General features: G+C 37.6%; 1 protein-coding gene and 1 long non-coding RNA gene across 5 annotated transcripts in view; one reads left to right on the forward strand and one right to left on the reverse strand.

Annotated features, from left to right (window-relative positions):
• Window positions 1–4,457, reverse strand: part of Grh (grainy head) — a 105,097-nt gene extending 100,640 nt beyond the window's left edge. For 3 of the 4 annotated variants that reach the window (XR_012047410.1, XM_072899953.1, XM_072899952.1), the window contains exon 1: window positions 3,955–4,448. Coding sequence is in view for 3 of the 4 variants with exons in the window: in XM_072899953.1 (XP_072756054.1) it covers window positions 3,955–4,017 (63 nt within the window). In the remaining variant the exon portion in view is untranslated. Of the gene's footprint in view, window positions 1–3,954 lie in introns of all 4 variants that reach the window. The other variant, XM_072899954.1, reaches the window with a different exon arrangement.
• The window catches only part of LOC140669820 (uncharacterized), a 78,054-nt gene that overhangs the window by 28,382 nt on the left and 31,399 nt on the right, over window positions 1–18,273 (forward strand). The gene's annotated exons all lie outside the window — the stretch shown is intronic.

An 18,273-nucleotide genomic window follows, 5' to 3' on the forward strand; every position in this document is an offset into this window, starting at 1 on the left:
AAAACCTATAATTTCATTGACTGTTAATAGTGTTTTAGTCACTTTATATTATAAAATAAAAAAATAAATATATATTATATTTTTTTTTGTTTTCTTAAAACAGTATTTTTTATGTTTGTGTATTCCTTTGTTATATTTATGTGATATTTATAACATATTTTTTGCTTATATATCAGTCCAATGTCAAATAATACAATGTAATAAATTTAATGTAAATTTAAAAAATCTACTAAAAATAAAAGGTAACTTTTTTTTTTTTTTAATTCTAAATGTCAATCTCTCAGCAACTTTTGAATTGTAAAATACAGAATATTGTTTTTATACTACCATAATATCTTGTCTAGACAGAAACTTTTTATTAAGTAATTTTTTTCTATTACTTTAATGCTAGTGTTCTCAGTTGTAAGATCATTAGCCTTAAATGCGTTGATTGTGACAAAAATAATAACGATTGTAATTACAATGAAATCTTTCTTGCGTTATTGTTCATCGAATGCTGGGTACGGTATTTTATTGTATTCGGTAATCGCATGATGACGCAGCTTGAATAATATTGTCTTGCACAGCCATTTTCAATCTTTTATATAACTAGGTATTAAGTGTTTCGCAAGTTTCTGGTAGGTACGTGTAGAGGATCGAAATATCTGTGGATTCAAGTTTATTTATCTTTACACGCATACCATCGTTTATTTAATTAACGTTTTCGCTGATTATCGCTTATCATCGTTAGTCATCAAGTGCTCTCCTTTTTACCGCGAGTTGTCTCGTAAGCAAAATATTTCGGCGTTCGTTTCGTCGATGCGCGCGCGCGCGCGCGCTTATTTTCGATACACTTTTTTTATACGCTTTCAATCTCGTTTTTGCGATCAGTATGAGTCATTCGAATCGAGAAAAGACGTGCACACACGAATTACGGGGAGACTCTCTCTTTTCTCTTCTTTTCCTTTTTGCCGATGCCGCCCAATAACGAATCGGTTAACGAAAAAGTTAATGAAGATACAAAATAACCAGTCGCTCGGGGAATTCTATTAAAAAGCCTTTATTTCTTATCTCGGTAATGAACGGCGCGATCATCGTCGAAGATCCCCTTCGTTTAACCGTCAGTTTATATGAGAAATATGAAAAGTCATCGCCGCGGATTTCTTCCTGCGTCGCATCCAGTTTTGTGCCCGGGTATGTAGATAGACAGATATACAAGACGAACGAACGAACAACATACCGTTCGTTTAATGCGCACGAAAGAATGCCAAGGTTTGATAGGGGGACATCGACGCGTGTACATCCACGACAACAGGAAAGCTCAGACGCGACCATCCGCATTTCGAAATAGCGAAGATACGCGATGGGTAAGATATTCTCTTGCGATCCGGAAGTACGATAATATTTACACGGCTACTTAAACGCCCGGTATGCTTGCACGCTTGCGATGCTTATCGTAAGTATACGGATTTAACCGCTTATTATAAAGGCGCCAGACGCAGGTGCGAAATGGATCGTTCTTACGTTTGACTTTTCTCAAGATTCACGTGCACTCATTCGCGTGCGATGTTTAAAGATGACAAATTATTGTTATTATTTTTTTTTTGTTAGTCTTTTTATGCGCGTTCATCGGCAATATCTTGGATCTTTACGTTCGTCACGAGAAACTTAATCATTTCATTTCATAAAAAAATCTTACGTTCAAATTTTCTTAGGTTGCTATTTATGAGAATATCAAGTGTATAATAAATCAATGCATAATCATTTTTTTTTCATCTATGTAATTAGTGTTATGTATTATTATCGGGAGAGAAATAAAGAGGTTTTGATTGATCAATAAATTTTGTAAGCTTGCATATTGCATCAACTACGGTTTTTATACACGTACATAATTGTTTTTTATTGGCGAGTAAAAAAAGTAATTGAGAAAAATTGGAAACTCTATGATTTCGAAGTATTTAACTCGTACGAAAAATACCGAAGAGTCAACTGAATGAGACTATAATGAGCTTGTAGCTTTTAATAATAATTGTTTTATCAAACCTTACGCACCATACTCGACTTTCTCATCATAGAGTACGGTAACGCGAGTGTAACGGGCCAAAGTGTTTCACTTTCGAGTACGGCTTGAGAATAATTTTTTGAGATAAAAAGATCTGAAGTTCTCCGTGGCGATTTCACAACTAAATTTTTATGAAAACATATGCCCTTTTTTGCTCGTAAACTCTGTGTGTCATATTACATAAACATAAATTTATTAATAAATATTACGATTAGAAGCAATGAAAGCTTGTGACAAATGTGTTATAAAAATAATTGCTCAATAAATCTAATCAAAAGTAATTAGAATTAGATAAAAAATCCTCCATCAAAAATGATATGATAATTTTATCAAAGATTATAATTGTGAGAAATTGACTTTTTTAATGACTTTTAAATCATAATTAAAATTAAAATTAATATTTTAATTAAAATTAAATTAAAAATTCTCAGAAAAAGACATCGATCAAAATGTAATCAGTTAGATAAAAAAAGTGAAAAAGTATTACTTGGATATATTAATTTAATGATGAGAAAAGTAAATATAAAGATAGAACTTTTTTTTCGCTACTGTCCGGGTTCATAAAAATTCTTTTTCTTACTTTGTCTAATTTTTTACTGTTTTGTGGTATCACTTTCAGGAGAACATTTAACTTGCTTTTTCAACGTGTACTTTTTAATAATCGTTTTTACACAAGCAACTAAAATATGGCCAATCAATTAGGTAGGCTCACACAGTATAACATTTTGAATAGGAAAGAAATTTTTTTACTAGGTTAACTGGCAATAATCCTGATAATGATTCTCACTTCACCTTCACAACGGGTGGCGTCTTTTAAAAAAAAAGAAGAAGAAAAGAAGTAAGAAAAAAAATACGGTCAGACAAAACAGAAAGAGAAAATACAGAAAAGAATCACCAGAATTATGTACAGGAAGCAATTTAATAATAATGGCGTTTTCCAGCCAGCAACAAAAATGACTATATCCAAAACAAATTGTTTTCACAATGACGCAGTGTTACACTGCTTGAAACACTAAAAAAATAAGTACAAGTGTGTAGATCTCTCAATATCAAACATTGCAATAATATTTACTGCCAATATATTTAAGATAAGTTTAATTTTACAAATTTATATTCTTAGAGATCACAAGTTCCTTTATATTTTATGATTATTACAATAATGATACATTTATACATTTTTTAAATGTCTTTTTTTTTGTTTTATTGAAAAAAAATATATATAAGTATTCGAGGCTACAATAGTAATACTTGTAATATTGATTGTATGAACAATAAACGTGAAAAACTAACATGTATTTCGACAATATTTTCAAAAATTAATTCAACCATTTCAACGAGAATTTTACACAGTGTAACACAGTGCAATTTAAAGTGTTCTAGGTGGAAAATAGTCCGTGTACAATTGATTCTGTGAATTGTTGAACTAAAAAAAAAAAAAAGATCATGAAAAATTATAATACTCTAATATTGTTGAATTTTACTAAAAATTTCATTAGAAAAATTTCCAATTATAATATTTCTCAATCAACGCGCATTGAATAAAGTATCAGTTAATTGTAATGATTATTTAATGATTATACGAGTAATGATTTAATTATTTAATATTATATATATAATTTAATTTGTATATATTATCTAACATGAAAAAACCGAGAAATGAGATTTTTTTAGTTTTTATATTGGAGCTTACATTAGATAGAAGTATAACTCTCACAATCAGATAAATCTATTTAAAAATAATTGTACGATTCGTTAAATCTTGGCTGTGTTCCCTTTGGACGCTCACGTGCTATAAGCGTCAGTCTATTTTTCTTCGACATATAAATAAACAACAAAGATAGACTGATACTTTCAGCGCTTGAGCATCCCAAGGGAATACCCTTATTATTTGACAGTAAGCTTTTAAAACTGACCGGAGACAGAGCTTCCTGCATATGCAGGGATGTGTTGTCGCCCTCGTCGGTGCACGTCGACATTCTCCGGCGTCGTCTTCCAGTTCTCTTTTTTCGTCGTACCGTGATATTCGTTTAATACACCAGATTTCGATCGTCCGTTTATCCTTCAGAAATCGCAATCGTTTCTCTTTCAGCAATAGGTTTCAGTCTGTTCTAGTTTCCAATTAGACGTTTATGTCTATGTGAATAGTTTTACAGGGTGTATACTCTCTGGAAACTTATGGAAAACTCAAGGAATTCTCAGAAAATTTTTTTATACCTAGAGAAATCAGGAAATTCTTATGGAATTTTATTGGCACTCGGGGAGTTTTAAAAAAAATTCTCTTTCTGGTAATTTTGCTCTTATACTACAAATTATAAATATATATCTATCTCTGTTTATATATTGAATATCTTAACAAAATATTGATTATGTAGTACATATTCTTTATTTTAATTTTTAGTAATAAAAAATAAAAATGTTATAAAATTTAAACATTTTTATCTTAACAAACGTTATTCAGTACATTTGTAAATAAGATTTTTTTCAATACATTTGTAAATCTAGCACTAGTGGCTTTTTTTTGTGAAAAGCATAGAATGTGTACAATAAAAAAAATTTATTTTAAAAAATTGCACTAAAAAAATCTTTAAAATATTCTTTTTTATCTGGAATTTTAAACAAAAAATATCTAAAAGATATTAGGGAATTATCAGGGAATTTTTTTTTACAAGATTTGAGTAGACACCCTGTTTTAGGCATCGAGTATCATATCACAGGTTGCTGAGGCTTGTATGGCACGTAATTATTCGAAGAAGAAAAGCGGGCGGTGAGGACCTGCAAGAAGCAAAAGAGAGAAAGACGTTTAAAGCACAACATATCATATACATATACAAATATATCTTTTATTGATGATTTGAGCAAATAAATTTCCGTCACTCAACTATTTATCACGAATAATAAAGCACGCGCGCGCATTTAACAAGTTTAATGTATGTGAATGTAGTAAAACGCATAAAGAGGAGGGCAAGGTGATCGAGAGTGAAGGCGGAAGAGACGACTTGTTCCTCCCGCACGCGTTGAGAACAAGCTGAATTATCATCAGTGAGAAGAAGCCGAACCAGTCGGTTACCACGTTCGGGGACGAAGAGAGCAGGTAATCGTACGTTTTCCGCATAGCAGATAGGTGCCGGCCCGGAACCGGAGAATCCATGTCGGACAGTGCACGTGGCTCGCGGGAGGTAGAGAAGTTTCGCACGCGCGACACGCGTAATCTTGCGCGAACACGGGAAACCGGAACCCGAGCGCGCGTGTGCGCGAGCAGGTTCGGCATTTATCGGCGAGCGAGGATTCGCGCGGATGTCGGTCAACCAGTCTGACACCGCGAATTCTCCGTCTCCGCAATCCATGCGGTCTCACCCAGGTGGATATTAGTAAAACCAGTCTCTCTTGGTTTGCTCTTCTCTTCGGCTTGCCCATCTGCTTTTACTACGGTGGAGTACGCGCGGGCGCGTGGAGGAGGGCACGCGCGTAAAACTGGAATTCAGCTCGCGGGCACTGTTCTGACGGATAGACAGGTATAATAATAGACGTAACGAGGAAGCCGGACCATCGAGAGTGAACACACAGAACGGTGCCGGTTTCTCACTCTCTTTTTGTTCGTCTCTCTCTTTCACGTTTCATTTCTTGGTTACTGGACGGCTACGCCGTCAATAACGGAGACGCGGTGATGCTCGCGAGGAAGTAACAAGACTGGTTGTTAGAAAGAAAGAGAGAGATAGAGGGGAGAGAACAGAGAGATGCCGAAGAGGGTGGCGGCGGGAAGTAGATAGGTAGGTACCTACCTACTACGCGGAAGAAGGAGATTGGGGCGACCGGGGAGAAGGAGTAGGTACGCACACGAGGCCGGTATACAACCGCGAACCGGAGACGAGAAGCCAGAGGAGCAGGTTCGGCCGGTCTAACCTGATTCTCAAAGGGAACCCTGCATCAGATTGGACCCACCTCCGTGGGTCCGTTTGTATTTCAAGTACCTGTACGCCCTCGCCTCGCGTCAGTGAACGATGCCTCCGGAGACGGTGGACTCCGTTGAGTTCTCGTACAAAGAGGAAGCGAGGCGTTTCTCCTCGATTGACGGATCGCGCGACGGCGACGTGCCTTTGTCGGCGTCGAACGCCTCGGTCGTGCGTTGCACCTGCCGCTGATAGATCCAACAAACTGCCGTTTGTCGCGGCGGTGTGCATCGCGGTTGCAGTCGCAGACACAGCTGCGTAGACTGCCGTTAGTGCAACGAGAGTGAATTTCTAGAGATTTAGTGAGAGTTTCAGTTGATTCCCTTGGAGAACGCCGATCCGTAAATGGAATTTCAAATTGTACGCCAAAAGATTTTGTGTCTCCGAGCACGGATTTTTCTCGTCTCCGGGGACAGGATTTTTTTCGTGCCGATCAACCTTTTTTATTATTTCTCCGTTGGAAATTTTACTATCGATCTTGATGGAACCCATTCGAGATTAGTTTTTAAAAAAGATTTAAAAATTACTAGTGCTGAGTTTTAGAAATATTTTTATAGTTTTAGAAATTTGAAGTAATTTTTAAGTAGGATAACACATGTGTTTTTGAGAGATAAAAAAGCAGAATGAAAAGAGATGAAAATTTACGCGAATATTTATATATATTTGAGAATTTGTTTTCAAATGTCTATAGATATTTCATATATATTTATATATTGCAAAAAAGTAATATCACGAGAATAATAATTTTAATTCTAATTATTATATATATTTACGAAGCATTAAGTATACAATTTGGCAGAAAAAGTAATCATAAGAATCGTTTATACTTTAAAATTAATGCGAAAATATTGACAAAACAAAATAGAGTTGTATATAATAATGATTTCTATTACAAACAGTTCAATATTATATCGTATTATAGCAATTCTGTGAAAATATACGTACATATGTACGTGTAGATACATCATCATCTTACATGTTTCTACGAAACATCTCGCGTGGAAGGATTTTATTCATTATATCACACAATCTAAGAATTTTTACTATTTCTTTAATAACGATAGCGTCTATCGGAATACTATTAAAAAAACAACTACGTGTTAAAACGTCGATGCAAAAAGAGAAGAAGCAGATACAAGATATTTTGCCAACAGAATATCACATCGAACAGTCATGGTCCCACATCTTGGCGCTCACCGGCAAATTACTTGCGCATCACCTGTGCGTCATCGCGTAGGTAGCCTCCAGCTATTGATGAAAATGCATCAAGGAAAGAAGGAGCGCGTTACAATAATACCGAGGAGATTAAACAACAATATAAAGATAAATACTCACTCGTTGGTATCGCATTAGAAGAAGGGGGAAGGAAGATGTGTTGTGCGATACAGGTGCATTCGCAAGAAGCCGCTGGTCCGATGGTTGTTTTACCGGTGGCGGATTATCGTGCGCGCATGTGCGCGAGGGGAAGTGAGAAAGGGAGGCTGGAGAGTAGGTGATAGAGGTCGCGAGGGGAATGATAGGGTAATAGAGGGGGGGGGGAGGGATGGGGATCAACTACAAACTACTAAGCGTCCCTCCTGTGTGCTGGATTACATCTCAACGGATGATAGTGTCATCATCTTCGGCGTAAACCGAAACGTACGATCTCTCAAATGTCTACTGATATTAAAGTTACTCGACTACTCTGGTATCCTTCTTCGAAGGCCCGTTTCTTTCTTCCGCTCCAGCTTTCGCTCTTGTTCTTCACCGGTGAAGAACTTATGGCACCGTGAGATCTCGGACGCTTCTATCGAATGCGTCTATTCACTTCATATCACACTCGCGATTTACACATTGTTGTGGATGCAGGTATTTCACGAGTCTCGGACATTGCTGTCAATCACTTTGTGCATTTCGTTTTACTTGTCCACTGGAACGTACTCGCGTATCACTCGTTTTCGGCAAGGTCTTATTAGACTTGTCCGACTCTTATTCCGAACCGTATTGGACACCGGCTAGTTACACACTTGTTCACACGCGCGACAACGGCGATGACGACAATGATTTACCGTCGCATACAATCACTAGAGAATTTTACCGATTGATCATTTAACGGGATCTTGAAGTTTAACGCGTCATAAAGAAACTGTTTTAAAACCGTACACTTTATATATGAGAGAAAAGGATTTACTGGAATAAAATTTAAACCGCCGAAAGTTTCAGTCGTGCCGCTGCAAGTAACAAACGAAGCAGTCTCTCGGATCGTTCTCTCTTCTCTCGAGAAACGCAACATGGCCGCCGGTACCTCCTCTGCCTCAGCATCCCGCTCTTAGCTCCAAGACTCAGATCCATTCCCCCTCCGTTCTACTCGTATTCCACACATGCTTGAGTATTTCCCTCCTCCTGCCTCTCTTTCTCTCTCTCTTTCTCTCTCTCTCTCTCTCTCTCTCTCTCTCTCTCTCTCTCTCTCTCTCTCTCTCTCTCTCTCTCTCTCTCTTTCTCCCTCCTACTTGTTCCCTTTCGCGTTTTTTTTTCTCAGTCTCACACAGTCAGCTTCCTTCACTTTTAAGCGTCTCTCTTAGGCTTTTCTTAAGTTTCTCTTTTCATCTCGTTCTTCCTCTTTACCTGCGTCCCTTTCGACTTGGCGGCTCTTTTTATCTCTCTTCCTCTCTCAATATGGTATAGCAATATAATCTAACATCATGGTCCACCATATCCCTCTCGGTACCCTCCTACTCTTAACCGAGAAGGAGAGAAAGATATCCCGATTTGTGATGTATCAGAGAGAGTGGTGAGGGCCCTTGGGCTTCTCCGAGCCGTCGTCCCTCTTTCTCTCTCTCTCTCTCGTTCTCTCTCTCTCTCTCTCTCTCTCTCTCTCTCTCTCTCTCTCTGTCTTTCCCCAGGTATTCTCTCGCTCGTTCGCTTCGAACTGTACGATGAGATCGAAAGAGACAGACGTATCGCGGGCGGTGGTAGGTGGTAGGAGACAGGAGGGTAGGGGAAAGTACGCAGGTAGCCAACGCAAAACAAGGACAGGCTCTCGCTCACGGATCTTGTCGACGAGCGAGAAAGACCCATCGTCTCCACGATACAAACAGAACATCAAGTAATGGATGAGCGGCCGGCATCGTGGCCACCCGACATTATCGTATCTTTATAGGCGTCTCTCTCTCACGCGTCGCTTCTTCATCTCTCTCGCTTGGTCTAGTCATCTCTCGAGAAAGACATTCGACGAGAGTGCCACGAGAAGAACGAAGACGAACGCGTTATACACACGCGTGCATTATATCGCGTTCCTTCATCCTCTTCGTCCTCTCTGATTCTATCATTCTTTCTTTCTTTCTCTCTCTCTCTCTCTCTCTCTCTCTCTCACTCTTTCTCTCCCGTTCTCTTTTTCTTTTTGATTCGCGTCCTACTCCGCCTTGCTACCTTGAGAAGGATACACGTGGTCGAAAGATGTAAGAGGAACGAAGACGGTCGCGCAGACATACGTTATCGCCAGTGTCCTTTTCTTACTCTGGATTTCATCCTTTCGTGACTCTGTCCCGTTCTAGCTTCGCTACCTTAAGAAGGGTATTCGCAGGGAGGACCGCAAGAGGACCGAGAAGGAGGACACGCACACATATAGATTATCATACCTGGAGCCTTGTGTATTTCCCCGCCTTTACCTTCTCTTCTCCGATCCCTCTCGCTTCAATTTTATAACGCTCGCTCTTTATCTTGCCACCTTGAGAAGGATATCCACATACCAAATCGTGTCCGAGAGATATCTAATAGAGGGACGTAGAGTCATCTCATTGAATACACCGAAAGATGGCAGATATCTCATCGGATGGAAAGACATATCTAGATATGTCGACCTATTATAAATTTTTATTTTGTTCTGCAATAATTTTTTTACCTGTTTTATAAAGAGGCTTTCGTGTTCTATTCGCTTCGGATAATCGAGGTATCTTCCCGAGTCATCGCGAGACAGACAAACCCGCGCACGCAGACGTCGAGGCCCTCTCCTCATCTCTCTGGCTGAAGGAACGCGGTGAACGTAATGGAAGGAAAGAGAAAGAGAGAGAGAAAGACAGCTTCTTGTTTATGTAGAAGCGAGCTCTATCGTCTCGTCTTCCTCCTTTCTTTTCACCGTCATTGTGAAAAGGATATCCGCGAGAGAGATTCACTCACGGTAGAACGAAAAGAAGGTGTATGTACACACGTATGTATATCGTGTATATACGTATATATCCGATTGATTCTCTCTTACGTGGAGCACGCGAGAAGAGACGCTTATGCTGGACGTCGAAGAGAGCGAAGCCGCTGCCGGTGCTGCTGGCGGAGCCGCGTCGCTACGAACGAAGATGGACTCGGGATCGAAAGAGCGAGAGACGAAGGGGAGATTCGAGAGGGGGAGTCGGGGGATGGAAGCAAGGTGAAGAGGAGGGCGTGTGCGTGAGTTTACGACGAGAGAAAGAGAGAGTAGGAGAGAAGTGGATGCGCGAGGAGGACGGGCGTTGGCTACGCGCACGAAGGGAGATTAAAAGAAGAAAAAGAAGATGGAATTAAAAGAGGAAAAAAAAGGGGAGTCGGGCAAGAGGCAAGGAGAGAAAGAGGAAGAGGAAAAATGAGGGTAGGGAGAGAAAGAGAGAGAGAGAGAGAGAGAGAGAGAGAGAGAGAGAGAGAGAGACCATGTGAAAAATGGGTACCCAGCGAGAGAGGACAGCCTCGGGCTACGTCGCGCGATGCGACCCTGTTCAGGGAGGGATTCGTTCTTCGTTTGTAAACTCCGAAACGCATCGCGTACGACGGAATCGACGTGAAATTCATTGCCTATCGTGAACCGCGCGTTTTCCTTGGACGGGAAAGGTACGGGACCGATTTTAGATCCTTCTTATTCGAGCGCGTCGAATCTTCTCAGAGATTACTAAACGCGCGACGTTCTCGCGGATAAAGATAATTCGCGCGTTTCTTTCCGTGGGAATCGCACGCTTATGCGTCGCGTGGGTGGTGTGCACGCTTTTGCGTGGGCGAATCGAAAGGCAGATGAGAAGAGAAGTAAGGGAGAAACAACAATTTTCGAGAGGAGCGGGCTTTTACCCTGTTCCTCACGCGCTTGAAATATTTCTTTTTCAACCTCATCTCAGATTTTTCAGATTTTTTTCTGTTGTTTGTAGAGAATTACGTGCGCGTATCGCACACGGCGAACACAATAGAGCCGACTGACGACGAATCGTCTACTAGCATCGTTCGCATCGTACCGTCGCGTCGACGAAGAATCGTGGGCTCGGTCGGCCTCCGGACAAGCGCGCGTTACGCGCGGCTTTCTAATGTCCTCGTGAAAGCAGATCGAAGTCCGATTCTCGCCGAGAAAATTCTTCTCTATCCGTCTCGTATCTGTCGACGCGCGCTCGCATAGTCGTAATGTCGCCTTCCGCGCCCACCTTCCGGCCGTATGTCTCTCACGCTGACGGGATAAACGCATATCGAGTACTTATGCAGATCGCAGAATGTATCGTAAGCGTGCGAAGAAGTGTCTATAATTCAACCGGATCGATAAAGTTCACTTTTAAAGTGACGGCATGCAGAGTGTTTCGACACTCGTGTTGCTCTTAACTCTTAGATTACTACGCTTTGACCTATTACATAAAATGTTGCGTAAAATCTTTGTTCTCGCAAATAATACTTTTCTCAGAAAATATTAGGCATTTTAATTCAGTATACTTTTTTTGAGCTATTTGGAGTAAATATCTGAAGATATCTTTAAGAAAATATTTTGAAACGCGAGTATAGAGCAACAGCAGTCATATATATTTGTGGTTTTAAAATGATTGTAATGATCATGTAATAATATTGCTTAAAAAATTAGATTGTTTAAGAAAATTAATTATACAATCAAATGACTTATATATGATTTTTTTCATTCAGAACAGACGAGATTTTTAAAGAACTTTGAAATGCATGTGAGATTATTTTCTGCACATGTTGGACCTTTCGTAATTTATATTCCACGAGGATAAAATTGCGGATTGGAATTCGAGAATTAAAATTGCGCGCGGCTAGGAACACATCATATGTGCGTTTCAGTAGAAGCATCCACGCGGACGATTCTGTCGTAGGTCATGTCATCCGTAATTACGCGCATCCCTCTGAATACTCGCCGACAAGTTATTATCGGCGAAATACGCGTCCTCGTCGGCAAAATGCTCGTTTGTCACGTTGTATGTGATGGAAGGGATGAAGGATACGAAAATCATGCTCGGTTCATCATGATCTTATCGTAACTGCGCATTCCCACCTTCTCAACGAGTGAAATAAGAACCCCGGATTCTTACTCAAACCTGCAGTCACTTCGTCTTGGCATTCCCCATACAACGGGCTTCCCGATTATCTTTTCTTATATGACAATGAAATGGTAGAGCCTTAAGAAGTCAATGACTAGCTTACAAAGGCAAACTCTTTATATAGAATTTAAATAAATTTTAAAATACTTCTGCATTCTTTGTTGCATAATAATAAAAATTCTCTTGATTATATTGTATTACATATGTATAAATGCAATAAGTTATCGAATGAATTAAAGCCATAATCGGACTAACTTTATAGCTTTCTCACTATGAATTGCATCTCTGGCTAAAAGAGACTAACCCGAGGGCCGATTCAAAATAATCAAAGTCTCCGGACAAGATTCGGCATAACGTGACTTCTTGCGCGGGCGTTAAAGTCTCTCGGCGGCGCCCGTAATATTAAGCGCGCATAATGGTTTTCAACCGGTTCATCGGGGATTCATTCAGAGAAACGTCAATGTTGCATCTATTCACACACCTATATCTAATACTTATACATATGTACACGTGCGCGCCTACAGATCGTCACTACCTGTTCGCCGGCAAAGACCGGTCAGCTCTTATACCGGTTGCGTACGTCTCTCTAAAGCAAACACCGGCGTGTTTACGTCTGGATATAAAGATGCGGCGAGGCACATGTACACACATACACAAACGAAAGAAGCTAACGTTCCGAGATTGATTCCTGGACACGATTTATTAGAATGATTTAACGTGTTTTTTATGTTATTTTGTCTTTTTATCCTCATTGCAATATTTTAAATGTGTGAGAAACATCTCGCAATACCAGAAACATCTTATATCACATGTTGTATATCGATTGTGTATTTTATGAAATTGTTTGACATTTTTAATTCGAAGAAGTTTCATCAAAGAAAAGAATGCAAAATTATGAAATATCTTAACTACAATTTACAGTCAAAGTAGAATTTTTATTCAATGTAAAAAACGATAATTTGAAATACCGATCTGGTCGATTGGAAAACAGCATCCGGCTATCTAATGCTAATTAAAGATTGATATGAAAAATTGAATCTGATTTATTCTATCGATAATTATATTCTAGAGACCGGCTCGCAAATCGATGCGTTTCCCTCGTACTCGTATCGCAACGTAAAAGAATTCGAGAGATTGGCGGCAGGAAGCGCAGCAATGGCGCTCGTGATAACGGTATCGAAAGTGTTACGCATACGAGCATGAGTAGCCGGACTTACACATTCACGAGGATTATTTATGATTAAATACACGTCGCGCTTCATTCGTGTTGCATTAACGAACGGTTAATTTAGATCAATTTCACACGAATCGCAGATTGATTATGCCACAGTGAGAGACTAGACTATTCCTTTATGAATAGAACCTTTAAATATACTTAATTTTTTTTTATATAGTTTACAAAATCTTAGAAATAAAATATATATTTTGATATGTCATAAATTCTAACACCAAAGCTCTTGTCCACATTTTCTCTGTCATCAAGTTTTATCTATATTATATGTGTGTTTATTCTTTTATAAAAAAAAGTCTGTTGTTAAATGTTTAAGATTATTGATTTATAAGATTACCTTATTTTATTATTTTCTTTCTTACGCACAATATTATGTAAGAATTAACTTGTAACATTAATAATCTTTGAATAAAGTAACGTCTTATTTCTCCAATTGTAGGTGCATGACCTACGATCTATGTGAAAACGACTTTATACACGCTGTTAATTATTGAGCCGAGTATAGAAACGCGCATGTTTAGATCTTCCCTCTAATTTACCGTAGCGCCACTAATCAGTCGTCGAGGAAAATTTATTCTCGCGAAATATCAGCCTTGCGTTCAAACGCGTCTTCGTGAAGAGTCGCGCGCCACTGAAGTGGCGTTTATCGCGCGGTACGTCGTTACGGCAGTCCAGTAACGATTACGTGCGAACCGATCCTGCATCGATTGGCGCGCCAGGATAATAATTGTCTAGCACGGACAATAAGTTGATCATTGGAACGACCAAGCGCCTTTCGTGCTCCGCTACTGTTCCAAGAATGCATCGTTGAAACCTTGAATATACTTAATAATAGCCATGAATTTAAGTATAAATTTTGTCAATTTTTCATACAATTTAATATTTGTTGTTCAGAAATCATAAATTTGTTTTTTCTTATTGATACAACTAGTTAAAACTAAGGATAAATTTATAAATTTCTATGATAATTATATAACTATTGTTAATTATAATTTAAAATATAATTAGATTTGCCGACTGTGCGTGCGTGCGTGCGTATTTATGTATATAACAGATCTCGAATAAATAAATCTTGTGATAAACAACATTATATAAGAAATTAACTAAACACTATGCAAAATAAATTAATTAATTGTTACTGCGAAATATTTAGCGTAATACAAAGAATTGTGTTAAATATTCTGTTTCTTAAATTTTAAATCAATTATTTATTTATTATTTATTTATTTAAATTTATTAATTATTAAACAATTAATATACATATATTATTGTTTTTTTATTATTTTAATGTGTTTACTTTTTTAATCAATTTTGCAATTTGTATCTTATGCGTAATTGCAATCTCAATCCATATGACAAATTACATTTAGATCGGCAAAAAATTTAAACTATCGGACGAAATATATTTAATTATATATAAACTTTGTTAGAGAAATAAAGAATAATTTTTAAATTTTATCTCTGCTATTTTGATTTTTATTTGAAATGATAAATGATCGTACGGAATATGTCGATAAAAACTTATCATCACGATATACAGTTACATATTGTTTATCGAAAATTAATTAATTGTTAATTGTCATATAGTGAAATTTTTTGATATTTATGGTTGCGCTTAAAAAAGAAATTCAATATACAAAACGTTTTATACTACTAATATCTTCTCGCTTGTGTTGCGCCACTCGAATGACAGTAAGACAATCGCGTGTCTTAACAACAATATGTCAATACATATGCTAAATACATAGCTAAATACCGCGTGAAAATTAATTTGTTACCACTTTGAAATATTCAATATTTTTTAATATATTCTATATTCTTTTAGAAAAGACTTTTTGATGTTTTTTTTTTATTTTATGCTTTCGACCTTGAAACACTTGATGCCCGAACGAAATGTTTCATTGAATGTACGATCAATGTCTTCGTTAATGGCGCAGTATCGTCGTCCAACGATTAAGCAACTACGTAATAACACGAAGACGCGATGGAAGTTTGATAAATTTCGTCACCCATTGCGCAATTAAAATTGCGTCTAAAATACGTGGGTAATTAATATTGCTTATTTACGATTCGACGCTCTCTTATCTTAATATCCATCTGCTTTTTTTTAATTTTTCTTATGAGAAAAAAAGCATCCGGAAGTAAAGTTTGTAAGGTTTGAGAGGATAGCTATATTTTATTAGTAATATTGAATTGCATATTAATTTTTAGATCACGTATTTTATACATTATACATTTTAGGCACACAAAAAATTTTTCCTGATAAAATATAATATAAACTTGAATTAATGTAAATTAATTCTATATATAAATATAATAAATATAATAAATATAAATTTAAATCTGATATGTTTAATTTGAAGTTTGTTGTTAGAATGTGATATATTGTTACATTTCAAACAACAGATAGCGTATTTAATTATAATTACGTCGAGAACTGGTCTTGTAGAAATCGACGAGCTATCCCCAGCGTGCAAACAAGACACTGACAAAACGAGTCTAAATCTGAATTACCGAATCGAGTCACGATTAATGGACGCAATTAGTCTCAGCGCGAAAACAACTCGTTGTGCCAACAAGTGGAAGGTGGATCGGCGAAATCAGGTTGTCGGGAGGATCTCGCCGAACCAGAAAAAGAACTTTCTTCGGCCGATGCCTTCGCACACATACCGACGATGTCAGCATTAATCGCATATCTTTCTTAAGATATACGGACGCAATACAATTAACTGGCGTAGCGGTTAAAAGCAGTTATTAATTTAATCATTCTCTTATATAACATCAATAGTGAGAAGACTGTCTGTTTAAGCTTTGGACGGTAAAATAAGATCTACTTAAAAAATTCTTTAAAATATATGTTTTATATTGTGTAAAAATTTCTTGATTTCGATTTCGAAGGAAGGCATATTCCTCGCTTCTTTTAAAAGCTTATGTTATCGCGCTTAATAGATTTTTAATTTTAATTCTCTTTCTTTTCGCGAGTCTAACTCAGTTTCATATAGTTATACAAACGAGTCGCATCGGGACCGCGTTGAGAAACCTCACCTGACAACGGAATTTCGCTGTCTCGCCAATAAATCGATCGGGAAGGAAATTAAGTCGCCCTCGCGTAACGGTACTTGTAAAATCGCGCGGCTACCCGACGAGCGTTCTTACATCGTCGTCCGGCGCGCCGCTTCCATAAGTCGGCAAAATTGCAGAGCATACTCTTCACGAGCGGTCCGTTAACTTTTCGCAAGAACGGAAAACAGTTACCCCGTTCAGACATGTGTCCGGTGTGTCTCGCGTTCTCCGGAGGGCGAGACGGAGGAAATAAGGAGGGCGTTTCATTGAATCGACAGAGCGCGCGATTTAATGATCGCGACGAAACGAGGCGATTGTAATCGTGCGTCGCAATTTACGAGGTTTTTCCCGACATCGACAATCCGATTGATTTCACTAACTGGTCACTTCCGCGGCGTAATTGGCTGAATCGCCTTCTGAAAAAGGCGTGTGACGATGTTTCAGAAAGATTCGCAGAAAAAGTGCATTATTTCGATCGTTGAAGTTGGCCGAGCAAATTATGAGCTTTAAAGCAAAGTTACGAAAATTATGAAAAATAACGATAATGATAAATTTCGTTTATCTTTAAATTGGTATTTAAGTGCCTTCCAAATATATTTTAATAGACAGAGATTTTAATTCTATTAGAAAGACGTAACTATAATATAAAAAAAAGAAATTTTTAATCGTTATGTTCTGAATGAAATTTTTTCTTTCTCACACATATTTATTTTTTTTTTTTTTACTATATAATATATAACAAATCGGATTAATATTATTATCAATAATTTAAGATATTTTTAAAACTTTATATATGATGAATTTTCAATTTGAGAGAGACCAACTTCAATTTAAATAATTAATATATCGGAGCGATAGAGATAATTGCTTCGATATATCGCATAGTAATATTATTCAAATATTGAAAGACACTACCTGCGATAATCCAAAAAGGATTCATGAAAAGTGTGCGAAATGAACGGATGATAAAATGTCATTCCGGTAACAACTCAACTCGATAACTCCAACTAATAATTAAAACTTTATTTACCCGTCGTTGCAGCGAGGATTATTCTGCATAATTTAAACAAGCCTTTTTTCTCAGTCGACACGGATGCACGTCGCTTATTAACTTCCCGTCGAATATGATGCCTATGTAACTTTCAGCGTAATTACCGTTTCGAGTTAATGGATAAGCATAAAGCGCCGTGTCCAGACTTATATGCACGCCAATGTTTTCCGAGATTAGATTGGCGATCATGTTCGGGAAAGAAGAGGGAGAGGGAAGAAATACGACGATTCGTCGCGGATTCGTAAACATTGTAAAGAGGATGAAATTTTATACATTTTCATTGTAAAGAGCACGAAACTTGCATTCTTTTCGCTAGAGTTATATCATAATACGTAAGAGAAAAGAATTATGACGTAATTATTCAACGTTTGCCATGCTGCAAATACTCATATATATGTATATAGGTATGTTAAATATTTATTTATGTGGACATGGAACGTAGATGTCATGCTGAGTCTAAAGGCGGAGATTTACTGTAGGCTGAGATACTCTCCTCCATAAGTTTTGTTATTATTACGAGAATGTACTCCTAATAATAACATCACGTTCTTCTAATAGAGCCAATGCCTAAAAGTTCTATTGATGTACTGTGACCGCCTATTTCCTATTTGAATTTAAGAAATAAGGCTTTT

Source organism: Anoplolepis gracilipes, chromosome 9 (genome assembly GCF_047496725.1).
Source record: "Anoplolepis gracilipes chromosome 9, ASM4749672v1, whole genome shotgun sequence".
NCBI lineage: Eukaryota > Metazoa > Arthropoda > Insecta > Hymenoptera > Formicidae > Anoplolepis > Anoplolepis gracilipes.